This window comes from Panthera tigris, chromosome B3 (assembly GCF_018350195.1).
Source record: "Panthera tigris isolate Pti1 chromosome B3, P.tigris_Pti1_mat1.1, whole genome shotgun sequence".
Taxonomy (NCBI): Eukaryota; Metazoa; Chordata; class Mammalia; order Carnivora; family Felidae; genus Panthera; species Panthera tigris.
In genome coordinates, this window is record NC_056665.1 from 62,454,326 (window position 1) to 62,482,101 (window position 27,776).

Below are 27,776 nucleotides of genomic sequence, written 5' to 3' on the forward strand. Positions count from 1 at the left end.
CCCTCATCTACCCACACCAGGTCCTGAATCAGAGGGTCTGGATGCAGCAAGTTTCACAGTGTTCCTAGAGCTTCCCAGGCAATTCTGATTAATATCAAGATGGAGAATCACTGCGCTCAATACTTGACTTCAATTTAGCAGCCCAAGCGTCTGTCCGCTTAGTTAGCAGCTTTTCATTTGACTCCTATGGACTTGGCTGTGAGCGAAAACCCTCAGTTTTATTCACACATGCTTCCGCTAAGCCGCCACTTCCCCACCCTGTCCTTGTACAGTTGGTGCTTTGGAGCCAAGCCCGGATCTCTCAGTTAAGCCCTGTTCTTTTTACCTTGTGAGGCTGAGGCTGTTGCTTGAGCAGGCTAGGATGTTTTGGGATCCTGAGTGTAGCTCCCAACAGATTCCCTGTTTTCACTGGCTTTCTGCTATTCACAAAGGCCACGGTCTTGTTCACTGTGGCTTTACCCAGGCCCAGATAAAAAGGTGGACCAGCACAGGGACAAGGATGAGCCACCCATCAGCTCTGAGGGCATTCCTTGTGTGCAGCGAACCATATGCCCACCCAGAGAAGGACATCATCTAGCTTACTTCCATCACACTTATAAAAACTGGTCCACTTCACAGATAGATAAACAGAGGCAGAGAATATAAATACTGTGTCCAAGAACATCCTGCTGGGGTAGGAGCCAATCTTTTCCTGCCGTCTACAGTGCTAGCCTCTAGGTTTGTCACCTCTCAGAGGAAAGGCAGGAGATAAAAGTGACGAGGTTGCCCTTTCTGGTTGTAAAGAGAAGATTTTTCAGAGTTGGAAGGAATCTTAGAAATAATCAAAAGTTTAACGGATCAGGGAGCTCCGGTAACTTGCCAAGATCTCACAGCAAACCTTTGCTCTGGTTGAGACTAAAATCTGGGTTTTTGAGGCTGGGCCCAGTGTTCACTCAGCTATACCTTCAGGTAACTTTGATCCAAAATGGTACTTCAAAGGGAAACGCCCATGAGACTTATTATAAGTCCCAGATGGTTCTTTCTATGCTTCCAGAAGGGCTTGGCCTGGGAAGACAGGCAATGTCTTCCTCTTGGGCTTCTGCGGAGAACTCTTAACAAACTCTCCTCTCCTCCCCAAGGGATCAGAACCTCAGCACCTGCCTCCCAGCCTTATCTGGGCCTCCATCCACATCTAGCTCTCAGCGTGCAGAGGGTGGCTGGATCTGGAGCCACAGCCGGACATTCAGCTGGACTGACAGACAGCTCCTCACTCTCACACCTGCCTCATCGGCTGTGGAGGCTGTGGTGGTTAAAGGTGGCAGGAGGTTGGCATTTGCCCACGATTTGAGTCCTCATGCCAATGACTTCATGAGTTCAGGCTGCCTGCTTGAATAGCAGACAGCCCGCTTCAAGTCTATAACCAGGCGCACCCTTAACTCTGCCTGCCCTTTGAAGATGGGTCAGCCCCTGACCCACACAAACTGCTGAGAAAAAGAAAAAAGAGCAATCCAAAAAGCAAGTCAGTGAAGATACTTGTTTTGGAAAGAACAGCATATATACTGTAGAGGAAGTGATGAGAAATTGTATTTCCCCTGCCAGTGTCTGCCAATAAATAATAATGATAAATAATGATAACAATACTATCGAGCTCATGTGCAGGCACTATATTAAGTATTGGATATACATATTATTGAATCCTTACAACCACCTTTGGAGGCATTATGATCCTTGTTTTATAGGTGAGGAAATGGAGGCACAGGAAGGTTAAGTATCACAAGATAAACCAGCTGGTAAGTGGCTGGATTCATGGAGACTGAGTGTGGCTCCCTATAACAGACTGGGAAATAGCCCCAGAGAATGCAACGACCAAGGCATCTTCATTCCCAAAGTAGCTAACCACTGGCCTAAAATGCACCATAGATCTCCAGGCTCTTGAACTTTGTTGCTTTATCCGGTAAGTCATGGCATCAGGTAAGAAACCAATCTCATCTGACTCTCTTGTTTGGCTATAACCTGAAGATCGGAGTTTAACTTCCACTACTAATCTTTGCTGATGAACAGGTTGGAGAACCACAGCACAAGGTCCCCACCCAAAAGTGCCAAGTGAGCGAGAGAATTCGACACCTGCCTGCCTCCTGGGTTCTAGGTACCAGCATCTCCTTGGGAGGCATTCTGTTGAGTGTAGTTTCTCACCACCAAAGCTCACACATGCCAAACTCCCCAGCGAACGTGTCTCTGTGAGTCACCATGACACAGACCCTCCAGTGACTTCCCTGAGTCGGCTTTCCCGGGATCCCCAGCCTTTCCCTAGGAGGCACATGCTTTCCAGTGCGCCCAGCAGGGGGCATCCTTGCCCTTCTACCTTCTGCCCTGGGGGTGAGATTGGCAGGCAGCGTGGGGTGCCTACTACTCAGCTCAGCCCAGGAGCCACATTTCCCAAACTGGTTATTCGTGTGACCTCCCTGATTTTCTCCATATCCCCTCTACCGTTACTTACACGGTATTTTTCTTTGTCAATTCACATTGCAGGAAACCTAAATGTATTTTTAAAGGAAAAAAAAGTCCTCTTTGATGAAGGTTTTCCTGGCTCTCCTTGCTGCCTGGTCTTCTTGCATTCTGAGGGCCGCTAGGTAGGATGAGGGCAGGAGAGTACAGGCCCCGCTGAAGCTACAATTGGGGGTCTCAAGAACTGGGTCCAGGCACTGCCATCACCGGGAGAAGATGGGTGAGGCTTTCTTCTGTGGATTAGAGCCTCTGTGGATTCAGAGCCCAAGATTGAAAGTATCAGAGTAAGGAGTACTGAAATCCCCGCCTTCCTGTGGCACCTCCAATCTCATGAAATGAGAGGAGCCTGTCTCTTGTCTCTCCCCAGGCTGAGGGAGAAGGTGGGGATTGTCTTTCCAGGCAGACAAGAGGGAGGGACTTGGGTGCAGGATGAGAGGTGGCTGCAGGTGACAGGTGTAGGGTCTTTGGGAAAGGGCAAGGATTTCCCTTGCAAAATGCATTCAAACAGACCAAGAGAGAACCTGATCCCAGGGAGGGAATGGGAACTGCAGGGGCCCTACAGGGGGCCCACTGCTGGCTGGAGGGAGGGGTGATGACAGACAGAAGGCTTGGAGGGAGGGGACAGAGGATGAATCCTGAAGGCAGTGGGGCATGGAAGCACAGGGCAGTTCCAGAACGGCTTCCACAGGCTGTCGGGCCTTGTTACAGGATCCACTCCAGTAGCCTTAGAATCACTTTTCCGGGGATTATTTTTGTGCTGGGAATCCCCTTAGCTCCAGCCCTCAGTGGCCCCCATCCTCCTGCCCTGGCCTAGACTGGCCAGCAGAGGCAGTTCTAGGGCCTGGGTGAGGGCCCCACAGTTGTTAAGGGGCGGAACAAAGGCTCACATGGGACCTGGGGCAGAAAGCCAGGCCCTCAGAGGGGAAGGAAGTCCTGGGCAGAGCTCCCTGCTCCCCCAGCTAAGCTAAGAAGGGTGATAAGGAGGAGTAGGTTAGGCAAGAGGAAGTGGGCTGGCTGAGGGAGGTTGGGACTGAGCTCCCTGGGCCCAGTCAGTGTTAGGTCCATGCACCCTCAGCAGGCAGCCAGAACTGAGGCTTCACCAAGCGGCCTCCTGCCCCCTGGTGTTCTCACCCCAGGCCCTGGGCACAGAGCAGAGGAGAGAGCTGGGCAAGAGAGCGCAGTGGAGGCGGTGACAAGGGTTGCTGTGTGTGTGTAGGGTAGTGTTTGGTTTGTGGGGGTTCTAGACCTCTGCCAGGCCCAGAGGGCCAAGAGGAGGTATGTGCGGCGGGCGAGGGGCCTGATTGCCTCACTTGTACCTCATTTTCATGGGAGGAAGCATTGAGAAAGAAGAGCTGGGTGTGCAGCAAACTTTGCTTATTCAAACCACCAAATCCCAGCTGTGCCCAGCCCCACCCTCAACACCCACCTCCAGGGTGGTCCCAGCCTCCTCAGCTGTGGGAAGAGCCTCCTATGCTTTAGAGCCCACCTCTGTGGAGGTCCCTTCCCCTGGGGAGCTACTTACACCCTCCCCTCAGGCCCAGCTTGGGCAACAGCATCCCCGGGGGGTCCCCATATTGTTCCTTCTCCAGCTCCTCACCTGCATCTGACCAGAGATTACTCCTGGGACTGAGGCCCCCAGCTCCAAAATGACAAGTTCTCAAGACCCGCCCCTCCGTCCTGAACAGCACATAGAAGGAAGCCCTGAGCAGGAAGTGCTGAGGCACAGGGTGAGGGCGGGGGTTTTGTGGAGGGGAGCCTAACCTCCCTGGGCAGGAGCAGTGACCACAGCCCCCCATTGAAAGCAGCGGGGAGGAGACTGATTTAAAAGACAGATGGGCCTCTGGCCAAAGCATTCAGCTCTGCCCCCAGCCACTGCCACCCGTGGGCTAAAAGAGTATCCAGACTTCCGGACCCGCTCGATCAGGGCGGGTGCCATGTGAGCCCAGCCCGGCTGACTCTCCTCCTTCGGGCCTTTCTTCCTTCCCTCCTCCTACCCACGGGTGCCTGTCCAGCCTCTCCAAAGAGGGACGCTTAGCAGCATGTCTCTGCTCAACCCTGTCCTGCTGCCCCCCAAGGTGAAGGCTTATCTGAGCCAAGGGGAGCGCTTCATCAAATGGGACGATGTGAGTGGGGCAGGGGCCGTGGGCTGCTGGGGCACTGGGGGTGGTGGGAGCCCTGTTGTCAGGGGCCTTGTTGGGGTGGGTGGGTTGGTTTATGTCTTCTGGGACCAGGCGCCTGTGTGGCTTGGCCAGGCAGCTGACACAATGGCCTGGATAAACAAACCTGGGGGTGAGGGTGTGTGGCCCTGAGTGTGTGTCCCTGGACTGCAGGGGCTAGGGCTCTGTGTCTGGATGTAAGAAGAGGATGGGCTGCCTGGGTGGTCACAGGAGGGAGTTTCTTTGGGTTTGCGTCTGTCCTTCCCCAAAGCCCCCAAGACAAGCAGGATTTGTTGTTCCTGGTCTCAGTACTAGTGGGAAGAAAGTGCCCAAAAGCTGAGGCAGGGGCAGAAGCAGAGGTGAGCCAGGCCCCTATTCTTGGCACAGAGGGTGCACTCTTGCTCCTCCCCATCTGGCCCTGCCCTGGCCCAGGGGAGCCCCACTCTTCCCATAGCTGCCGTGGGGCAGCTACACAAGGCCGGGGGACCCTAAAGGAGAACTGGAGGCTTCTGCTGGGAAGGAACTGATTGACTTCTGCTTCTGCTGGCTGTTTTCAGCCAGGCTCCCTGCCACCCGCCTGTCTGCAAGGAAAGGGGGAAACCACTGCTTTGCCTTGTATCTTTGTTTCCGCTGTCTGTTCCTTCCCAGACTGGGACCTGCTTCCCAGACTCTGGTCCTCCTGGCCCCTGAAAATGTGTGGTGACAGGCCAGGGACTCTCTTGGGCAGTGAGACTAATTTGGGGTCCTTTGTGAGGCTGCTGGGTGGGTCCAGTATTGGAGCCACTGTGGGCTGATCCCAGGAAGGGAACTGGAAGGCTCAGGGGTGTGTGTGGGCGGGGGGCCTTAGGGCTGGTTCATTCTTACAGGTGGGATGAAGGGGTTCTGGGTCTGTGAGTTAAGGCAGCCTGGGGCTCTACATTAGGCTGAATAATCTGGTTGCCATGACTATGGGTAGGAGGCCCTGGCTAGATGCTTTCTGCTTCTCTAGAAGTGGTGTGGGGGATGTGGCATGGTGGTGACATGTCCCAGGAGACTGTGGAATGGGGGAAGTGGCTCAGAATGAAAAGTGAAGTGGCCTCTCTCGGTTCCTCTGGGAAGTGTGTGTAACTTGACTGGGCAGAGGGCCATGGGGGGGGGACATGCTAGCTGGCCTTCTCCGCAAGCCAGTACCTATGTAGCAGGTTGCCCCCCTCCCTTCCCTGGGGCAGGGCACAGCATGACCCCAGGAGCCTGACCTCCATGAGCAGGAATCTCCCAAGCCTAGTCACGGGGCACATGCACCTGTGGGACAGGGCTCTGCTCAGACTGCCTTTGGCCCAGCTGGCCTATGACTTGAGTATGTCGTGTCATGTTGAATAAGCACAATGCAAAAGATGTAATCAACTCCCAACTTAATTTTGTCTCCCACGGTCCCTTTACAGTGTATTTGGTGGGAAAGGCTCTTCTCCTCCCCATGGAAGGAAACTCAGCCAGTCACAAGAGATTCCATTTACTCTTGGGGAACAGACAATCCTATGGTCACTTCTCATAACACCCAATCTTATTTCAGAAACTAGTTATAACTCAAAACTCAAATCTTACTTTGGATGACATCTTCTGCCCTCCTCCTTCTAGGAATGGTTTTAGGTGGACTGCATGTGCTCTGCGAAGGCAGGATTCCCTGATCTTCCACCAAGCCCTCTGGACCATGGGTGCAGGGAGAGATGAGGGAGAGGGGACCAAAGTCCTTCATGAACAGATGCCATCATCAGTTGGCTCATGCTTTCTGAGCCTGGCAGAATGTTAGGCTTATTCTTTCTCTAGTAGACACTTTTGAAGATTCTCCTCAAAGTGAGGAGACCCTCCTTCCCTGAGCTGGTGGTCCCTTATGTAAGGGTCCCTCTGCCATCTCTATTTCAGAAGGTCGCTCAAAATTACTTCTTCAGCCCCTTGGAATCCAGTTACCACTTTCAGTTTCCTATGGTTTTGGACTCTGTCCCTCTTTCCCACAGGCCTCCTCTAAACCTCAGCACATACTCTTGTGTTCACTGCCCCAACAGACTCTGAAGTTTGGGTTTATCTAGCACAACCAGCGTCCCAATGCCTCTGACACTCGGTTTCCTGGGCAGGAGTCAGACCCCAGTCTGCTTTGCCCCACAACTGCAGGGGTGACCAAAGCTTTCTAAGTAGAGTTAAAACCCCTCACTAGGTTTAAAGCGAGGGGTCAGCCCCCCCACCCCAACCCTCCCTTTGGGAGGGAAGGGAATGGAGTTCACAACACAGCTTTCTCTAAAATTATCCCCCTCCCAAATTGTTTTTTTTCCCCATACTCTAACCACCCCTGACCTGAGAACTTTGTTTTGACCATTGCCTTTGAAAATTCTGCATTTGGTGTGATTTGGTGTGCAGCAACTACCATGCCTTATTGGAAACTTCAATTTTATCATCTTGTTTTATATGCATACGAAGACCATTAAAATGAAAGATAGCCTGTGTGCTCTGTGAGTGGAACAAGAATTTAGAGCCATTCACTGGCTCTTCAGCAAACACGATGCACTAAGCTCATGGTCTAGCGCATAAACTTATGGTCTAGCTTATGCTACAGCACAGGCTTGTTTCCCTGGAATCCATAAGCCCTTGGGGATTTTCTGGATGGGCTTCTAGGTGTGTGAACACACACACTATTATAGCATGTTTCTGGGAAGGCTTTTCAGAACAGGAGAGACTTGGGGTGCTCTTTGAAGGTATTTCAGGCAGGGTTGGGTTCTTAGGCTTGAAGGTGGGAATGCACTTGGTGTCTATGGGACAGTTGGATGGATTGGTGGGGAGTGGTTTGTGGAGGGGAGATGGTGAGCTCTGAAACCCCTGGCCTGGGCCAGGGAAGCTTGGCCTGAGGTCTCAGAGCAGACAGCTAACCCCTTTTGTCTTTTGTTTTTCTTTCCTTCCTTCCTTCCTTCCTTCCTTCCTTCCTTCCTTCCTTCCTTCCTTCCTTCCTCCCTCCCTCCCTCCCTCCCTCCCTCCCTCCCTCCCTCCCTTCCTTCCCTCCCCACTTCTGTCTATAGGAAACCACAATAGCCTCCCCGGTTATCCTCCGCGTGGATCCCAAGGGCTACTACTTATATTGGACATATCAGAGTAAGGTGAAGCAGCCCCTACCTACCATGGCCCTGAGCTCCTGCTGATCTGTTGAGTCAAAGCAACCTTTTGATAATGTAGGGGTGGAGGTGTGAATGCTCAGGGAATACAAAAAGATCTGGAAGGGTGGCTCTGGGGGATCTCCTGTGGGCAGAGGCTATTTGCTTTGGGAGGGAGGATGCAGTCACTCCAACCACGGCTGCCTTGGGCCAAGATGTTCCAGACTTAGCATCCCTTGGAGAGAAAGAGAGAGAAAGGAAAAAGAACTGCCACTGAAGGCGGGTTCTCTACCTGTTATTCTGGGTAAACTGGGGGCTCAGAAAGATTAAATAGGGTCTCAGTACCTGGATGGAGGGAAGGGAGTGGAACCTGGGGAGAATCCAGGATAGCATGGGCAAGACCACAGGCTATATGTCCTGAGTAACTTGAATGGCCAGGGAAGGAATGAACAGAGGAAGGGAGGAGGCTCCTATGAGTGGGAGAACCTGATTGGTGAGAAGGGAAGGGTAGGGTCCAGGCCACCCCAGATAGTCTTGGCTTCTACAGAAGGCAATTGGTCAAGATGTGAAGGGGTGTTGGAAGTTCCCTCCTCTCTGTTCTTCATTCTTGACTGACCTTTTTGTTCTCATCCCTTCTTTGCTCCTACCGGGACACCCTCCAGGAGATAGAGTTTCTGGATATCACCAGCATCAGGGATACTCGCTTTGGGAAGTTTGCCAAGATACCCAAGGTAGGTGGGCCCAGTGGCATCCCAGTCTCAACATGGCCACAAGCTCTGTGGGGTCAACGCAGGAGTCCCTGTGGGTGTGGGAAGCCTAATCTCTGGAGCAAGGGGAAGAGTTCCCAGACTGGGTAGCAGGGCCTCATCCCAGAGTGGAGGAAGGGACATGGCTGCTCCTGAGCTTTCCAGAGCTTTGGTACCATAAACAGACATGTCGTGTGGTCAGTTCCTGCCCCTAGAGCACCCTGGACTGTTTGGGTGGTACTGCTTGTGCCCACCCCCTCCCCATCTGGTTTGCCTATATATGCCTAACGCCAGTAGGAAAAATGGAGGAAGGGATTGGTGGGAAGCTGGGTTCCATGAGACTGGGACCTGAGAATTCATCTTCGAATGAAAAGTGGCAAACAAAATACACAGGACTCCCAGGCCCTGTGGCTAGGTTAATCTCCTCCTGTGGGCTCTCCATCTCCACTCCGGCCCCTGGAGTCGGGGATGGGAAGGTGCGGAGGCCCATGACTCCTCAGATGGGGATGGGACTCCGCCCTGGGTGGTCATAGTTCAAACGCTGAGGGGGAGGGACAAGGAGAGCCACAGTGGGCAGGGATGGGGGCATACTTCTGATCCCGTGTCGCTGCTTGCTGCAGAGCCAGAAGCTCCGGGATGTCTTCAACATGGACTTTCCTGACAACAACTTCCTGCTAAAGACGCTCACTGTGGTGTCTGGCCCTGACATGGTGGACCTCACCTTCCACAACTTTGTCTCCTACAAGGAGAACGTGGGCCAGGTGCATGGTGGGGGCACACCTGGCCTGGGGTGGGCACCTGGGGTAGCCTGGGCTTCCCGCGAGACAGGCCAGGGTTGCAGGGGGTGAGGGCACCTGTGTGGTCAGGGGTCTGACTGCGGTGCCCTGGGGTCCTGCAGAACTGGGCTGAAGATGTACTGGCTCTGGTCAAGCATCCGCTGACAGCCAATGCCTCTCGCAGCACCTTCCTGGACAAAATGTAAGTGCCTGTCTGCCCGGCCTTGGTGTGTGGGGTTAAGTGTGCCAGCCCCAGGGCCTAAGTGAGATGCTTTCTGCCCCACCAGCCTGGTAAAGCTCAAGATGCAGCTCAATCCCGAAGGGAAGATTCCTGTGAAGAAGTGAGTTTCCCCAAATCTCTTCCCACACTTCGGCTCAGCTCCTCAAAGCCTTTCCTCTCCAGGTCTGACCCCTGTCTTTGCCTGGTGCCTTTCTCTGCTCCTTCAGTTTTTTCCAGATGTTTCCTGCTGACCGCAAGCGGGTGGAAGCTGCCCTCAGCTCCTGCCACCTCCCCAAAGGCAAGGTGAGTGGTTCTTCTGCCCCAGCCCACCCCCTCTCACCTGAGCTGGCTGTGACAAGAGGCCCAGTGTGGCCAGGTCTGGTCGGAGGTGGTGAAGGCAGGGATGATGGCACAGCCCGGCCAACAGCCCCAAAAGCCAGTTAACCCTAGAGCACCGGCTTCTGATACTAGGCACAGAGACAGAACCAGGGCAGTGGGGGTGAGGTGCCTGGATCCAGAACAGGTTGGTCTACACTGCCTACTCCTGGGTGGCTGTGCGGGCAGTAGGTGGTGGACTGTGTTCAGGGCAAACAGGTGGGTGCATCCCCATTCTAGCCTTGGAATGAAAGGTGAGAGTGAAAGTTCTCACCTAGAGGAGGGAGATAAGGTCAGCAAGGATGGGGACAATCTGCAGGGGTCTGAAATATGGAGAAGGGGTTAGTTGTGCAGTGTGGGGAGAGGAACAGACCAAGCATTGAAGCTGCCAGGACACAGCCTTTAGCTTAACACAGGAAAACATTTTTCCCCTTCTGGCTAAATAATTTAAAATTACAAGCTGTATGCAGGGTCACCCCATGAGGGGCCTTACATGGATTACAAAAAAAGGAGCCCTCTGGGCAGATGCAGCCAGAGCCCTCTGGGCAGATGCAGCCCAAGCCCAGTGTTCCTGCCTGGGTAGGGGAGTGGATCTCAGTCCCCTGTGCCCATGGGGGGCACTGCTTGCACCCCATGGAGTTTTGTCTCCTGATAAGAAATTGTTATGTTATAAATAAATAAAACAAAGACCTCATCGATCACCTGTCCACATGGGTCCTTGGAAGACTACTCCGCCTCCAGGCACAGCTAGTGACTCCTTGATGTAGTCAGTCACAGGAACGCAAGCATAGGGTTAAAGACAGGGTGGAAATGGGCTCCTGCAGAGGGCCCTGCAGCCTGTACTGCTTGCTGCACATCCCCTCTCCTGTTCTCCTGCCTCCTGAGCTCCCACCTTGGCTAAGTCCCCCTTATTTGTCAGCTCTCCTTGTGTCCTGCTAGGACCCACTGACCTACCTTTGCTTGGAGCTGATGGGTCCAAGACCCAGGCTTAGGGAGATACGGGCTGGCTCTCTTGTTCAGACCCTCTGCTCCAAACTATGACTGATGTTGGCCTTCCTGTATGATCCTGGAAGACATGGGTTGGGTTTTTCTGGGATGAAATGCAAAGGCACAGTATCCCTGGAGACCACTAGTCTACTTTCAGTTTCTGCTTCTATAAAGATCCCTAAGCTGGACATTCACGTAAATGGAAGATACAATATGTCAGGCTTCAATCATTTAGCGTGAGGATTTCGAGGTTCTTCCATGTTGTAGCACGCATGAGTACTTCATTCCTTTTTACTGCTGAGTAATATCCCGTAGTTTGGACAGACCACATGTGGCTTATGTATGTTCGTTAGTTGATGACATTTGGGCTGTTTCTACTTTTCGGCTATTTTGAATAATGCTGTTGTGAACATTTGTGTGCGTGATTTTGCCTGGACGTATGTCTTCAATTCTCTATACCTAGAGGTAGAATAGTTGGGTCGTGTGGCAACTGTCTATTTAACATTTTGAGGAACTGCCAGATTGTTTTCCAAAGCAACTGACCATTTTACGATCCTACCGGCAATGTACGAGGGTTATAGTTTCCTCACCAACACTTGTTGTTGTCTGTCTTTTTAAAATTGTTGTCATCCTGTGGGAGTGAAGTGGAATCCCATTGTGGTTTTGATTTGCGTTTCCCAAATGACTAATGAGACTGAGCATCTTTTCATGTGTTTACTGGTCATTTGCATATCTCCTTTGAAGAAATGTCTATTCAAATCTGCCTGTCTTTCCACTGGGTTGTTTGTCTCTTTGCTGGTTGAGTTGTCCCTTTACCAGACATTCGGTGTGCAAGTATTTTCTCCCATTCTGTGGACTTTCTCACTTTCTCGATGGTATGCTTTGAAGCACAAAAGTTTTTAATTAGGGTGAAGTCCAGTTTGTCTTTTTTGTTATTGTTCCTTGGGCTCTTTGGTGTCTCTACTATCGTTGAACTGTCTATTTCTCACTTCAGTTTGGTTGGTTTTTGCTTCGTGCATCTGGGGGCCCTGCTGTTCCGCGCACTGTTTATATTCAAGTTGCGTCTTTTGGAAAAGTTGTCCTCCACTTAAAAAAGAAAAAAAAAAAAAAACGAAGACAGCTCACTGCTCTGGCAGCAGCATCACTTGCTGCTAACCTTGTTTCCTCCCTGCTCTGGTCATCCCTAGTTCTGATCCTGCCCCAGCCAAGGGTCTAGCCTGTGTCCAAGTTCAGAGGCAAGGCAAACCAGCTAAGCATGCTTTCTGCTCAGCAACCAGCACCTTGAGAAGCCAGTGCTTGGGGGTGTACCTGATGCTGCTCGGCCCACCCTGAGCCCTCCCTCTGACAGGCCCCCTTGCGCAGGGCTGGGCCTCATTTGTGGGTCTTAGCACTGAGAAGGTGGGACAGGAATGATCAGGTAACTATCCCCCCAGAATGATGCCATCAATCCTGAGGACTTCCCAGAATCCGTCTACAAGAGTTTCCTCATGAGCCTCTGTCCTCGGCCAGAAATAGATGAGATCTTCACTTCCTAGTGAGCTTCCTTAGCTGGGCTGGGCATGGGGAAGGGGTGGTGGCTAAAATCCCACTTGCCATGCTGGGAATTAGGTGGCTTCTCTGGAGGAGGCGGTGGTCCGTGCTCCCCGGCCCAGGGGCTATAGACCTCTCTGGCCTGCAGCCATGCCAAGGCCAAGCCCTACATGACCAAGGAGCACCTGACCAAATTCATCAACCAGAAACAGAGGGACTCCCGCCTCAACTCTTTGCTGTTTCCGCCCGCCCGGCCTGACCAAGTGCAGGGCCTCATCGACAAGTACGAGCCCAGTGCAATCAACGTGCAGAGGGGTGAGGACTAAGGGAGCCCCTCATCCCTGTGGGCCTGACCTGCTCTGGCTGCTGGGCTGTAGCCCTGATAGCTTTCCCTTGCCCCCCAGGCCAGCTGTCACCTGAGGGCATGGTGTGGTTTCTCTGTGGGCCGGAGAACAGTGTGCTGGCCCAGGACAAGCTGATACTCTACCAAGACATGACACAGCCACTCAACCATTACTTCATCAACTCCTCACACAACACCTACCTGACAGGTGACCAGGGTGACCTCACTGTGACTTCTCCTTTTACGGGGGCTGCTCCTGTTCCCTGAATCCATCCCTCGCAGGGATCGCCCACAGGCTGCAAAAGGACAGACTGTGTTGGAGAGGGCTCGGACGAGCTGGACCGGCCTCTGGTGAAGCCCCTGCCTCTCCCTTTTGCTCTGGTGCAGCTGGCCAGTTCTCTGGCCTTTCCTCGGCAGAGATGTACCGCCAGGTGCTGCTGGCTGGCTGTCGCTGCGTGGAGCTGGACTGCTGGAAGGGCAGGCCCCCTGACGAGGAGCCCATCATCACCCACGGCTTTACCATGACCACAGACATCTATTTCAAGGTCAGACTCAGTGTGTGGAAGCTGGAGGCAGTGGCACTAGGGAAGGGCCCTGGGCCATAAGTTCTCTGGGGGTGCAGTTGAAAGGAGGGGGGGGTGGGAGGCCTTGACCAGTGAAGGGACTAGAGGGGACCAGAGGAGACAGGGCCAGCAGTGGCCCTCCAGTTCTGTGTGTGTCCTGAAACTGGGGAGTAGGGATGGGTTCCACTGGGGGTGGGAGGCCTGGAGCACCGACCTCCTCTCGGCTAGGCCCCCTTCTCCTCCAGGAAGCAATTGAAGCCATTGCAGAAAGTGCTTTTAAGACCTCCCCCTATCCTGTCATCCTGTCATTTGAAAACCATGTGGACTCGTACGTATCAGACCTGTTCGGCCTCATTCTCTCTCTTGTCCCCATCTCCTGCCTGTAGCTGCCCTCTCCCAACTGTCCCCCACCTCTAGCCATGCCCTCCAGCTCTCTCCCGGGTTTTATAAGTTCCTTGGGACCCCAGGCTCTCCTGCCTGTGTCCCTGCCTCCCTGACCTCCTGTGCCCCTGATGACCCAGGTCAGGGGCCCAAAAAGATGGACAAGAAGGGGGTAGAGCTGCTGAAACCTACCCACTTCTGCTCCTTGCAGACCCCGCCAACAGGCCAAGATGGCTGAGTATTGCCGGACGATGTTTGGGGACATGCTACTCACAGAGCCCCTGGAAAAGTTCCCAGTGAGTGGAATTTGCTGTGGGGCATCTGGGCCTGGGGGCTGGGGGCCCAGGGCAAGGTCAAGGCCAGGTTAAGGAGGCAGATGTTCCCAGAAGATGTTGGGGTTTATTTGGGAAGATTGTGGGACCAGAATCTTATCATCTACCATGTGTCAGGCACCGTGTTGGGCTTTGGGGCTATGTTAGTGACAAAGACACAGTTCCAGCCCTCAGGTTGCTTACCTTTTGGTGGGGAGACAGACAAGTAGCCAGGTCGTCACAACCAGGGGCTGCTATGGAAGTACTTGGGGATCAGGGAAGTCTTCCTGGAGGAAGGGATGGCTAAGCTGAAATCTGAGGGGGAAACTGGATTATTTTGGTGAGGGTGGGGAAAGAGTATTCTAGCAGCTGGGCAAGAAGAGTGTTGTCTGAGGAACTGCGTACGTTGGGTCAGGCAGGAGCACAGCACACAACAGGATACGATGGGATGAGAGGCTGGAGAAGCAGGCGGGCCAGATGGAGCACAGGTCGGGTAGAGTTGCTGAGACTGCACCCTGAAGGGGAGGAGTTGGTACTGACCCTCTCCCCTCTCCCTTCTCCCTCAGCTGAAACCAGGCATCCCCCTGCCCAGCCCCGAGGATCTCCGAGGCAAGATCCTCATCAAGAACAAAAAGAACCAGTTTTCTGGCCCAGCATCCCCCAGCAAGGAGCCGGGTGGGGAGGCTGAGGGCGACTGCCCACCCAGTGCCTCTGTGGGTGAGGGCACAGGTGAGGCGGCCTGGGAGAGGGGGTGTGGGAGGGGGAGCATCTGGAGGGGGAGAGAGGGGCTGGGCCTGGAGGGGATGTATGGGGTCCCCAAGCCCCAGTGCTCACGGAGCTGCGTGTGGCAGCGTGGGCTGGTGAAGAAGGAACAGAGCCGGAGGAGGAAGAGGTGGAAGAGGAGGAGGAGTCGGGAAGCCTGAATGAGGAAGAGATCAAGAAGATGCAGTCGGACGAGGTGTGTAGAGGGCAGCCCAGAGCCCCTTCTGCTGTGTCCTCTGCGGAGCCCTCCAGGTGTGGGCAGGGGGCCACCTCCCTGGGTTCTGTACCTGCCCTCCCCTTCTCCACCCTCCCCTCTCTTCCTTAGGGCACAGCGGGCCTGGAGGTGACAGCTTATGAGGAGATGTCCAGCCTAGTGAATTACATTCAACCCACCAAGTTCATCTCCTTTGAGTTCTCTGCCCGTAAGTAAGCATGAAGCGGGAAGAAGGTGGTAAGCTGGAGACGAGGCCAGGTTCAGGAGAAGGCCCTTAAGAAGTGCATCCTGACAGCAGAGCAGCTTGATGGGTAGGGAGAAGAGGAAGAAGGACCCCCCCCCCACTTCCTTGGACTTGGGGACCCTGTCTATAAATAGCCAGCAGAGGAGTCAGGCAAAGGGCTTGTTTACGTGGCAGCGGCTCCCAGTTTGCCGGCACTGTAGTGAGAAACTTGGCACCTACCAGAATGCTCTGGAGTGTGTCCGTGACAGGCAGGCCACTTATGACAGGCCATCTTAGCCCTGTTGGCCTGAGGCTCCTGCAGCCTTCTGCAGGTGCTGTGGCTCTCAGGGATGAACGGAGCCTCGGGCTGGCCCAAGCCCAGGAGCCCTGTCCCCTCCCCCACCTCCTATCTCCCCACCCCAGGCAGGAGAACTCCCAGGAAGGGCCAAAGGCAGAGGCAAGGGACAGTGCACATCTGCCCCTTGCACCCTTCCCTTCCTGTGCACACCTATGCTGTTCAACTTCTCCTGACACAGGCATAATGCATTCCCCTCATCCTCTGGGCGTGCCCCCCATGTAAACACCTCTTTCTGCACACACTTGTGCAGTGTGTACCTCTGCAACATTGACTCCTCATTCCTGGACCCGCACCCTGCAAACTCACCTGTGCTCAGCCATGGCGTGTCCGATCCTTGATGTATATCCTCCCTCCCCTGCCCCCAGCCCTCATGTTCAGATATAACTTGCATGCTCACTGTCTGCATATCACAGCATGTTCCTGTACCATCCAGGGCACACACCCCTCACTCTGCAGGACTGTGGCACACACCCCATCCCTGTGCACGTCTCCCACATATACCCTTTGCCCCCAGCACACCGTTACCCACATGGATCTGCACATCAGCTTGGCCCCCTAAGCCCTTGGGCCTCAGTAGAAATGCTGCGTTGAAGGGATCTCTGTGCTGGAGGGAGCTAGCCTAAAGGGAGGGGAGGAAGGAGGGAGGAGGACAGCCTGACATGGGCCCCCTGCCCTTTCTCTCCGACACAGAGAAGAACCGAAGTTATGTCATCTCCTCCTTCACAGAGCTCAAGGCTTATGACCTGCTCTCCAAGGCCTCGGTGCAGTTTGTGGAGTATCCTTGAGGCCTCAATAGCCAGGGTCCCTGGTGGGGGTGCAGGGTTGGGGACAGGGCTTCAGAAGGAGCTGTTGGGTCCTCCTGGTGTGGGCAGCCTTCGGCCGGGCTCCTAAACTCTGAGGCAGCTACAACAAGCGCCAGATGAGCCGCATTTACCCTAAGGGCACCCGCATGGACTCCTCCAACTACATGCCCCAGATGTTCTGGAATGCTGGTTGCCAGATGGTTGCCCTCAACTTCCAGACGATGGGTGAGGGTACTCCTAGGCCCCTGAGAACCTTCCCCTGCCCCCTGCCTCTCCCACCTTCACCCCATCCCTGTGGGGAGGGGGCGGTCTTTAGAACAGCTCGGTGTCTTTAGAACATCAGTGTCCTGATGTTTGTTCAGGCTGTGGGAGCACGTGCAGGTGTGTGAGCGGTCAGGGATCTAAATGCATTAGCTCATGCCTATATGATTGCACGTGTACGGGTATGTATGTGAAGGTGCCAGGGTGCTGGCGTGGGTTCTGGCTGCTCTGCCTGAATGGGCCCATCGAAACACCTGCTTCGCTGGCCTCAACTTCCACAGCGAGCTGTGGTCTGGTCGTGGCTTTGTTCCTGCTGACTCCAGGTTGTGGAGCTTTCCTGAGAGATGAGACACCCCAAGGGAACAGGCTAGGTCATGAGAGACCCTCATTCTCACAGTCAGCCCAAGTGCCCCATTCACAAGATAGGAGAGGCTGAGAAATGTAGGACACAGAGACTGGGTGCAGACCGAGGGCCGGGCCTTCCTCACTGAGTGCCCCTGTCCCCCCAGACCTGCCCATGCAGCAGAACATGGCGCTGTTTGAGTTCAATGGGCAGAGTGGCTACCTCCTCAAGCATGAGTTCATGCGCCGGCCAGACAAGCAGTTCAACCCCTTCTCAGTGGACCGCATCGATGTGGTGGTAGCCACCACCCTCTCCATTACGGCAAGGCCCTGAGGTGGACAAGTGGCCGGGAGGGCTGGGGACTTGAGGAGAAAGACACAGAGAGCTCTACTCCTCCCCTCCCAACCCCCCTCCCCTGATATCCTGAAAACTTCAGCCCAAGCCAGTTCGTGCAGTAGCAAGTTGCCTTGGAAACTGCCTCCTCCTCAGCACTGGAAGCTGCCTCTTGGTCCCCATGGAAACCAAGGGGAAGGGCTGAGGCTGGGATGGGGGAGGGGAGAAGAGTAGGCAGAGTGGGTCCACAGGAGCCCCAGGCCCTGGGGGAGGGCGCTGTTCCTTCCTTGCCCAGGAGGGAGGTGGGGAGGCCCACACTTCTTCCCTGAATGCTGGAAGCACCTGGTCGCCAAGAGCTTAGCTGTAACCCTTGAGCCACACAGCCCCAGCTGAATGGGGCTCTTCACAGTATGCAAGAATGGATGCTTTAGCCACAGGAGCTGGAGGCCCCAGGTGCTAGGGAAGGGCCTGGGTGGGGGAGCTGACGCCGGCCTCCCATGGGCCCCCACCCCTAGGTGATCTCTGGCCAGTTCCTGTCAGAACGCAGTGTGCGCACCTATGTCGAAGTGGAGCTGTTTGGCCTTCCTGGGGACCCCAAGAGGCGCTATCGCACCAAGCTGTCACCCAGTGCCAACTCTATCAATCCTGTCTGGAAGGAGGAGCCCTTTGTCTTTGAGAAGGTGTGGACCTAGGGCAGGGGCTGGGGTCTGTCCCTACTTCTTGGCCTCTACTTATAGAAAAGAGGAACTAAATAAAGGGACTTCCTTCATCCTCTCCCCTCCCCTCCCCCCATGGCTTCCTGATTTTTAAGAGTCCCCAATCCGCGTTTACAGAAATTTGTGAGCAGGTGCGTGCGTGCATGTGTGTGTGTGTGTGTATGTGTGTATGTTCATGTTAGGATGAGAGGCAGAAATGTGAACTCCCAGTCGAGGGTACAGAATGCCACGGAATGGTGAGGGTCTTTTGCTCTGCTCCCATTGGATGCTCATTGGCAAGGCTGTCAAGGGTTGCCTGCACCAGGACCCCCGAGCCCTGGGCTGCATACCCAGCCCTTCTCCCCTGCGTGGACCAGCCATGGCATGAGCTGAGAGGATGCCTACGTGTGTGGCCTAGAGTGTGCCAAATCTGGTAACACCTGCCATGTTCTCACACTGACACTAAGACTTCTGAAGCTAGGGAGGTGGGTAGGTTGGCCACCTCCTAGCTTGTCCTGTCCCGAACTCTCCTTAGATCTTGATGCCTGAGCTGGCCTCCCTCAGGGTGGCTGTAATGGAGGAAGGCAACAGATTTCTTGGACACCGCATCATCCCCATTAATGCCCTGAATTCTGGTAAGGATGGAGTCCTTCTTTGCTGTTGTCAGCCAGTCTGAGACGAAGGCCAGTATTAGGAGCCTGTCCAGAGGGTGGGGCTGCTTCAGGGAGGTGGCCCTGAGACCTTACCTAACCCTCTCAAGTTATCAGCCCTAAGGAATGAGGCAAGAATAGGAAACTGACAGATGTGGGGCCTCTGCCCACCTATCAGAATGTCTGTAATATTCTGGAACTACTGGGGCAATTTCCCAAGTAGCTGATACTTACTGGGCACTTAAAATGAGTTAGGGCTTATAACACGTTCTCACTTAATGCTAACAATAACCACATGGGTAGACCCTAGTCACCCCATTTCACAGCTGAGGAAAATCTCAGAGATTTAAACTAATCTGCCCAAGGTCACACAACCAGGAAGGTACAGAATCAGACTCAGGCTCTGGCCTCTCTGACTCTAAAGCCAGGAGTCTTGAGTACCTAGCTGCTCCTGTGCAGTGCTGGGCAGCAATGAGCATGGCTTACTGCCCACCCTGCCATGCCCAACAGGCTACCACCATCTATGCCTGCACAGCGAGAGCAACATGGCCCTTACCATGCCTGCGCTTTTTGTCTTCCTGGAGATGAAGGACTATGTACCTGACACCTGGGCAGGTAGGAGGCCCTTAGTATGTTGGGAGCCGGGATCCACTCACTCCCCCTCCCCCTCCTCAAGCCAGCCTCCAGAGTGGGGCAGGACAGGGCATCCTGGGGTAGGTGAGGATGGGGGAGGCTTCCAGGTACATCTCCATACCAGGCCAGTGATGCCCCTCTGCACCCAGATCTCACCGTGGCTCTTGCCAATCCCATCAAGTTCTTCAGTGCCCACGATAAGAAGTCTGTGAAGCTCAAGGAAGCCATAGGAGTTCTGCCTGAGGTCTGTGCTGCCTGGTTCAGGAGCTTTGCCCTCTGGGAGGGAAGATGAGGGAGGAGGCAGAGTCCTAGGTTGAAAGACCAAGAGATGTTGGTGCTATGTTCCGAATCTGCTCTCCCTACACAGAAACCCTTCCCACCCGGGAGTCCAGTCGCCGGCCACGTCAATGGGGCACTGGCCCCACTGAGCAACGGGTCTGCAGGTAAGCACTGCAGGGTCCTCCCACAGACTCGAAGGGCCTCGACCTCTCCAGCGGTACCCACAGCATCCCCCCAAAATAGACTTTCACCTGGGATGGGAACAACTGTGTGAGAAGTCGCAGCGCCAGGAAAGTGCGCTACAGGGGGCCCATAATGCCACCCCCCCCACCCCCCAGGGAGGGGAGAGTAGGCTACAGAACTAATCCCTGTCCCCGCACCTCTCAGCCCACGCTGTGGCTCTTGCAGCAGCCGGGGCCAGGGCCAGGGAGGAGGCCGTGAAAGAAGCTGCGGGTAAGGCCTGCTGAGTCCGAGTGATCTTGGGAACGAGTCTGGGAAGGGTCCTAGACTCCTGGGGGGTGGGTGGGGGGATCTGGGAGGCGGCGCACCTCACCCCGGCCCCCGCAGAGCCACGGACGGCCAGCCCGGAGGAGCTGCGGGAGCTGAAGGGCGTCGTGAAGCTGCAGCGGCGGCACGAGAAGGAGCTGCGGGACCTGGAGCGGCGCGGCGCGCGGCGCTGGGAGGAGCTGCTGCAGAGGGGCGCGGCGCAGCTGGCCGAGCTGGGGCCACCGGGCCCGGGGGGCTGCGGGGGCCGCAGGCTCGGCGCGAGCAAGGGCTCCCGCAAGAAGAGGTAAGGGCGGCGGCGGCGGGCCCTGTCCTCCGAGGCGGGCTCAGGGCCTGTCCCCACACGTGGCCTCCACAGGACCCCGCTCTGCGAGGAGGCCGCCGGGGCCGCGCCGAGCGAGGGCCGCGAGGGCCCCGAGGGCGCGGACGCGCGCGCGCAGGAGCTGAAGGACCGCCTGGAGCTGGAGCTGCTGCAGCAGGGCGAGGAGCGGTACGAGTGCATCCTGAAGCGCAAGGAGCAGCACGTGGCCGAGGTGCCCGGGCGGGGGAGGGGAGGGAGCCACAACCCAACCAACACCACCCCGTCCCCACCGCCTCACAGCAAAGGGCTCCTCTAGCCAAGCTCATCCTTGCACAACCGCCCCCCCCCCCCCCCGCACCTCCCGCAGCAAATCGCCAAGATGATGGAGCTGGCCAGAGAGAAGCAGGCTGCGGAATTGAAGACCCTCAAGGAGACCTTGGAGACGTATGATTGCCTCCCGCCCATGCCTGACTCTTATCTCCCAGGAGGGCTCAGGCCCCTCAGAACATCTTCCTGATGCTTGTCTTTCTGCAGTGATACCAAAGAGATGAAGAAAAAGCTGGAGGCCAAGAGGATAGAGCGGATCCAGGCCATGGTCAAAGTCACCTCGGACAAGATGGCTCAAGAAAGGTGAGCCCCGGAGGGAGGCCCAGGCCTCAGACTCCAGGGCCGGTCTGAGAAGGGACCACTCCAGGTGGGAGGGGGCCTGTCTACAAGTGGATCCTGACTTACTTTCCAGAGATGTGCCTGTCCCCTGGGTTTCGAAAGTTAATCCCATTTCTGTCACCTCTGATCAGAGTGTCCTCCTTAGGCAAAACACAGAAGCCATCAGAAAGGAGAATCAAAATTCTCAGAAAGGAGAATTTAAGGGAAAACCAATCATACAAAGAGGGAGGTGCAACCTTGGGACAGTAGCTCCCCCCCCCCCCCCCCCCACACACACACACCTTGTAGGACAGTGCACTTCAGTGAGGAAGCCCTTTCCTCAGACAGTCCCTGGAGCTCCCAGTGGCCCCTCAAGTCCTCCTTAGGTCCCCATGATTACCCCCTCTGGCTGGTTCTGCTCTTAGGGTGGAGTTCTCATTTTGTCTACACCCTGAGGAGACTCGGTCTCATTCAACTCTTCCTAGGGGCCCCCTGCCCTCTCTGAAACTCTGATCACCCCAACAGGCTGAAGAGAGAGATTAACAACTCTCACATTCAGGAGGTGGTGCAAACCATCAAGCAGGTGTGTAAGAGCTGTGTCCTTCATACACACACACATGCGCACGCGCACACACACACACACACACACACACACACACACTACATAGGAGGGAAGGGGTGGTCCCAGGCCTTTACTTTGCCTTTAAGAGATGCACAGTCCAGAGCAGGCCCTGCAGCTAGGGATGGGAGGAGGCAATGAAGAGGAAGAGGAGTCCCCAGGCTATGTGGTTCTGGCCTTTGTGGGAGGGTGGGGTACCAGCCTAAGGGGATCTGTCTGTGGCCAATCACCCTGGAGGGAAATGTTAAGGGGCTAGATGGCCAGGGGAGGATGGGATGTGAGGGGGGCTTCCTGAGGCTCCGAGAAGTCAGAAAAGGAAGGAAAACCCTGCTGAGAATGGACCTAACCGCCCCCCCCCCCCAGGACCATTAACAACACTAACACAGCTCGCTTTTACTGAGACCTGACCTCATACCAGGCTCTCAACCAGGTACTTGACTTGAACCGTCTCATACACTCCTGCACAATCCAGCAAGACACACTATTCATTTTACAAATTTGAAAGAACTCTTTGAAGGGTAACAAATTTGTCCCCAGTCTTACAGCTGGTTAACTGGGACTGTAGCTGGATTCCAAGCCAGGTTGCCTGTCTGTGCTATCCTGATTCCCTGCCTCTCACTCCCACCCAGATGACAGAGAACCTGGAGAAGCACCAGGAGAAGCTGGAAGAGAAGCAGGCAGCTTGCCTGGAGCAGATCCGGGAGATGGAAAAGCAGGTGACAGGGACCACTACACTGGCCACCAGCAGAGTTGGCCTGCCCCGGGGAGCTGCCAGTCAGGGGATGGGGTGAGGGGAAGGGGACTCAGCCTTCACTGGTGGACCACAGGCCCCGATTCCCACGGGGTCCTGGGGCCCTTTAAGAGGAGGTAGTTCTATACATCTCTTTGCCTGGTTGGTACCCCCTTCCCTGAGAGGTTCCCTGATGGTCTCCACTACCCTCCACCTCCCACCCCAGTCTCCTGGGAGCTCTGAACAGACTGGGCATCTCCTTGTCTGACTGTCCAGAGAGTGGGCGGTTGGCCCCTTCTGAGACAGGTGGTGGTCTTTGCTGTCCCCACAGTTCCAGCAGGAGGCACTGGCAGAGTACGAGGCCAGGATGAAAGGCTTGGAGGCCGAGGTGAAGGAGTCAGTGAGGACCTGCCTCAGGGACTGCTTCCCCTCTGAGGCCAAGGACAAGCCTGAGAGATCCTTTGGGGCCTTCAAGGAGCTGTGTGAGCAGGACCCACTCACAGCAAAGGCAGATGCCCAGGAGAGTTGCCTCTGATGCCCCCATCCCACTGGGACATTCTGTAAGGACATTCGTTCTTTTCTGGGATGTGGCTCCATCCCCCTGGGAGGAAAGGCCCCCGCATTCTAAGGCTGTTGGAAGCTGGGGCTCCCTTGGACTCTGGAGCCCCCTCCTCCAGCTAAGCTGGAGGAGGAGGAGGAGGCAGGAACCTGGTACCATCAGGGCAGGGGCCTGTCTGGGTTTAGAGGCCCTCTCCAGTCGGACTTCCTGCTCTTCATCCCTCACTTCTTCCTCTGAATGAGTGTCACAGATTCGTTGAGGACACAAGAATATGGACTGGGAGGCAGGAAATGGGGTCCTGGCCGCACTCCACCTTTCCTAGTGAGCAACCATTGGTGCCCCACTCCGGACTCACTGTTCTCACCTGGAGGGTTAGGTCTGGCCACCTGGAACCTCCACTCTAGCACCTCTAGTTCAAGCAGGACCAAACTCCAAACCCTGCTGTTGTGAGGCCCCATCTCAGACCTGTCCTGAGTTGGCCTCCTTGTCAGCTCCCTGATGTGGAGCCTGGCACTACCTCCAAGCTCCCTGGGGACAGCTGCTTCCGGGATCCCAGGCTGAGGTCCCTTCCCTGGCCTCCTGCCTGTGGGGGACGGGAGGCTGACATGGAAAAGCTGCCTCAGATGTCTGGTCTCTGAGACACTGGGCCTCTGGCTTGCAGGGAGGGGCCAAGGAAGGCCTTTGGAACACTCTTCTAGGCCTGGGGGCGGGGGGTGGTTACTTCCTAGTATGCACCCCCACGCAGGCTGCCTGACAAGGTCAGTATCATTTTCTCTCCTGCCTTTATGAAATTTATTTATTTTTTCCCCTTCTTACTGCTACTGAAAAGAACCCTGTCCCAATATTTCCTGCCTAAGCCTGGTCTCTGCTCTACAGCTAAGAAATGGGAGGCAGGGGTAGTATGCTCCTGAAATGAAACAGCCTGGGGAATAAAATAAAAAAACCCTTTGGGAGCTGAACCCCAGGATGAAGTCCCTTCCAGAGCCCAGTGGAAAGGAATGGCCCTGCCTCTGGGCATGAAGGGGATCCACTTCCCCTTCTGGCAGGTCTGATGCCACAACCACTGGAAAATGAGGTCACTCCTTTTCTCCACCCGCCCCCAGATGTGGGCTTTCCTTGTCTCCACCCTCAGGGCTTGCAGCAGAAGAGCCTACTGCAAAGGTGTCCCCCACCCTCTTGGGGAGCTGTGAACCTCCAGGCCACCTGGGCCCCTTTAGGCAGACTTAGAGTGATCACATTCTTAGGCCCCCGTGGTAGTTATGGTTGAACCCAACACTTGCTCGACAGGGGCTTGTGGGCAGCTGTTCGCCGCATCTGTGGCATGGTCCCAAATCCCAAATGGGAATAGGCACTGGCCTGGGAGAAGCCAGGTGGGGATTGATTCTGGGAAGAGGTTGTTTTCTTATCAGAGAGTTATAACAAATGCCATTAGCTCTGAGCACCTGTGCCTTCGAAAAATAAACAGAACCACCGCCACCACCCTACATACCTCTGGGTGCTGGACCTCTGGGATCTCAGCCTTCCCGGGTTGCAGGTTGAGACTAGGGGTCCTGCTCATTCACAGCAGTAAGGCCTGTCATTGACACGTCCAGCCTGCATACACACTGGATACAGCCAAGGGTGGGACACTTGTACCCTAGAGCAGTGTGCTTCTTTAGTTCTCCTGCTGGGCACTCCACTGCCCCATCTCCCTGCTAGCCCAGGGGTAGAACCGTGTAGGGATGAGGATCCAGGCTAGACGAGCTCACTGACCCAGGCACGTGGGCATAAGCCAGAGCCAGTGCCAAATAGAGTCAACTGGACAGTCCCCTGTTTTTGCCTGAGACTGCTGAAGGGAAGGAGAAGCTGCCTTCCCCGAGCCTCTCAGCCAGACCAGGCAGTTTCCCGGCCCCAGTGTGGAGCTGGGAAGCCCAGGAATAGGGAAGGAAATGCAATCCTGCCTCTTGGAGAGGCCTCTGCATAGCAGGTTGGGGGCCAGCCCCAGATACCCACCTCCCTGCTTTCTGTCCTCTGGAAAAAGGGCAAGGTGCCCCCCTGGGAAAATGTCATAGTCTTTGGGCCCTGGAGATGAGTTAATCTCTGGCTGTAGGGGATGTGCAGAGGAGAGGTTGATGCCTTCCCTCAGGGCCCTGAGCTGGTGAATTCCTGCTGTGTATCTGTGGGGCTGGGGCAAGGTTCCCCGTCCATTCATCATGCCTCAGTTTCACCTTTTACATGAAGAGAAGGGTCCCCGCCCCTTCCCAGTCCCATTGCTGACTCAGATACTAGAGTCCCCTGCTGACTCACCCCACCCCCTACACCCCCCACCCCCTCCCCGGCTCTCTGGATCTCCCAGGCGTGTGCCACCTGGCCCAACCCTGCTGAGCTGGTGCAACATGACAGGGTGAGGGGGCTGGTGACACTTGAGGGGGAAAGAAAGGGGTCTGGGAGGGGCGCTGGCTGCAGACAGAATGACAGACTACAGACCTGAGCCTAGCGCCTCTGGGAGGAAGCTCTTTTGCCAGCCTGGGGCCTGCCTGGGGGAAGAGGCTCAGCAGGTGGAGGGGAGGAGAGTGTGGAGTGCCTGCCTGCTCCCTGCCTCAGCTCCATCTCTTGTCAGCCTTCAGCTCCCTAAGCGACAGCTTCTAATTCTGGCTGTTGGGGCCTCTGCTCTGCAGCACCGTCTCAGCTCTTTTTCCCCCCCGCCAGTTTTGCTATTTCTTTTCTGCTCAGAACCTACTGAGCCTACGGAAAAGTCAGAGCTAGGGCTCCAGGGCCTGAGACCCGCCACAGGCCTGGCTGGCTTGGTGATGACAGATGGGGCAAATGCACTGGCTGCTCCTTCTAAAGAGTGGCCAGCATGGCGCTGTCTGCCAAGCCAGGGTGGAGGCCCTGACAGGAACCTCTGACTCCTGTGCTTCCCTGGAACTGTCTCCATCCATCCCAGGAACAGAGGCGGAAGCCCCAATGAGGAGGGAGTCCATGGTTCTTTAGGACAGAGCAATGACCCATTCCATGTTCCCACTGCTTCTCTCCTCTACCTGGGGTGTGTCGCTGCCTGGCTTGTCAGGCGGGCCTGCCACATGCAGATTCCAGGGTTACCTCCTTCCCCGACTCTGGAAACAGGAGGGAAGAAAGCAATTTCCCTCATGCTGCAAAAAGGGGAATTGAGTCATGAAGGGAAGGAAAGCCTTTCTTCTGCTGAGGAGGGGGAGAGCTTTCCTGCACCCCCACTGGGGTTGGAGAGTCTATACTCACCCTGAGGCGACACCCCAGGAGGGGCCCCCATGTCTGGGGTGGGCGAGTTTGGATTTTCTACACTCTGAATAACCATGTAGCTCTTTCCCTGACACTCTCTAGTTTGATCTTGCCAGAAGTAGGCAGGGCTAGTATTGTCGGCTTCATTTTGCAGATGAGACAATGCAGGCCTGGAGCCACACTGCTAATAAATGCCTTCAAGCTGTGACTTAACTCCAATGTCAAATGCTGTGCCCTTTTTGTGACACAAGGAGAGAAAATGGGCAGAGCAGAGGGATTAAAAAATGAGAGAAGATAAAGGGAGTGGGAGCTTGACAGTGTGTACAGGTATATATCACATGCACACACACCACCACCGCCACCGCCCAGAACAGAGGGGTGTGGGAGTCCCAGCCCCATAGCTGGGCTCAGGATGCCAGTGGGCATCCCTGAAGCCTGGGAGCTGGAGAAAGGCAAGAAGCCTGGAGTGCAGGGCCCAATGTGCACTTTGCCACTCACCCATCTGAGCCCACTGTCTTCTTTCTGGAAGGGCAAATCCTCTTCTTGCCCAGAACCTTTCCACAGGCGGCTCCTGCTGCAAAGCATACTATCAATGCTCTGCCCAGGCTCAGGACACCTTTATGATTCCCTTAATTTCCTGTCTTCTATAGGAAGGTTCTCAGTAAAGCAGCCCTCAATACTGTCCCCTACAGGTGTTTTTCTTGCTTCCTGGCCTGGCCTCAGTAACCCTGTCTGGAATGTCTTCCTCATTTCCTAGCAGCCAGATCCCCCACAGGCTTGAAGACCACCTCAGAAGTCCTGTCTTCAGACTTCCTCCAGAGCCTTCTCCTCCCCACAATTCCACCTTTTCCTCTGAGCACTGTCTCAGTTTTGTATTTAACCTATGTATTGAGCCCTTGGTGATAACCTCTACTTTTTTGTCCGGGTCTTGTCTTCCCTGCTTGGGAGGGAAGGTCTCTTCTACCCAGAACTGAACTTCTGTGTTTCCCCGCAACTGCGAACACAATACTTGGCTCATGAAAAGTCTCAGTAAATTCTGAAGCTGGTACCTGATTCTCTTCCCCCTATTCATCCCCCCTACACACACAACTACCCTCTCAGCCAAACCCCCCACTTCCACCCCACAGCGTCTCTGAGGAGCCCAGACTCCCCTCAACCAAGGCCTCAGCACCTCGGCCCTTCATCTCAGGAGCGAGTGGGGTTGCCGTGGTTTTTCCACACCTCCCTGACTCGAGCTCTCTTCTTCCCTTTCAAACGGGTCAGCTAGTAGTCAAAACCAGAGCCCTGTGGTCTGGGGGTGGTTTTGTGCTCAGGAGGGAGGCGAGGACCGTAGGGGAGCCTTGCGTGTTTGTCCCTCGCATTTTCCGGGGTGGCGGCGCCAGGGAACTCTTCACGAGGCTGCAGCACTCCAGGCTCCGGCTCGGGCCGCGCGTCTCGGCTCCTCCCTCCTGTGCCTGTCAGCCGCCGGGAGCTGGCAATCGGGCGCGTGGTCGGGGTTGGAGACGTCGGAGATTGGAGAGCACACTCTCCCCTCCACCCCCGCTCAGAGTGAGCGTGTGCGGGAAGAACAATTGTGTGTGAGTGCGTGATTCGCTACACTTCGAGTGGCAGTTCTCAGCCAGAATGAGCGCCCCCCCACCCC

General features: G+C 55.3%; 1 protein-coding gene and 1 long non-coding RNA gene across 11 annotated transcripts; one reads left to right on the plus strand and one right to left on the minus strand.

The window, feature by feature from the left end:
• The first annotated feature begins 2,868 nt into the window (after positions 1–2,868).
• On the plus strand, positions 2,869–27,700 carry PLCB2 (phospholipase C beta 2). 10 transcript variants are annotated; one of them, XM_042989159.1, is made up of 33 exons: positions 3,415–4,607; positions 7,682–7,759; positions 8,416–8,484; positions 9,120–9,260; positions 9,398–9,477; positions 9,563–9,616; positions 9,723–9,798; positions 12,291–12,391; positions 12,536–12,702; positions 12,792–12,938; positions 13,118–13,275; positions 13,539–13,621; positions 13,886–13,970; positions 14,552–14,714; positions 14,837–14,943; positions 15,073–15,169; positions 16,233–16,317; positions 16,446–16,570; positions 17,116–17,270; positions 17,798–17,962; positions 18,513–18,612; positions 19,138–19,242; positions 19,410–19,504; positions 19,628–19,703; positions 19,927–19,992; positions 20,107–20,329; positions 20,402–20,576; positions 20,712–20,788; positions 20,879–20,974; positions 21,515–21,572; positions 22,238–22,324; positions 22,670–22,898; positions 26,827–27,700. In XM_042989159.1, the coding sequence occupies exons 1-32, from the start codon at positions 4,524–4,526 to the stop codon at positions 22,871–22,873; spliced, it is 3,582 nt and encodes a 1,193-aa protein (XP_042845093.1). In that variant the 5' UTR covers positions 3,415–4,523; the 3' UTR covers positions 22,874–22,898; positions 26,827–27,700. The 10 variants fall into 10 exon arrangements, with proteins under 10 accessions (XP_042845098.1, XP_042845097.1, XP_042845099.1 ...); XM_042989158.1 differs by lacking the exon at positions 26,827–27,700 and having other exon boundaries at positions 3,417–4,607; positions 22,670–24,381; XM_042989160.1 differs by lacking the exon at positions 26,827–27,700 and having other exon boundaries at positions 3,419–4,607; positions 19,948–19,992; positions 22,670–24,381.
• LOC122239484 lies at positions 9,805–14,905 on the minus strand. The gene is made up of 4 exons (XR_006218673.1): positions 14,820–14,905; positions 14,190–14,500; positions 12,932–13,026; positions 9,805–11,943 (listed from the first exon to the last, which is right to left on the minus strand). It is a non-coding gene; the product is annotated as an uncharacterized LOC122239484 (long non-coding RNA).
• Positions 27,701–27,776: the final 76 nt, after the last annotated feature.

Coding starts and splice junctions, on each gene's coding strand:
- PLCB2 (XM_042989159.1), top strand. CDS start 4,524: ATGTCTCTGCTCAACCCTGTCCTGCTGCCCCCCAAGGTGAAGGCTTAT. Junction 19,243..19,409: donor TGTACCTGACACCTGGGCAG/GTAGGAGGCCCT, acceptor CTCTGCACCCAG/ATCTCACCGTGGCTCTTGCC. Junction 19,505..19,627: donor CCATAGGAGTTCTGCCTGAG/GTCTGTGCTGCC, acceptor CTCCCTACACAG/AAACCCTTCCCACCCGGGAG.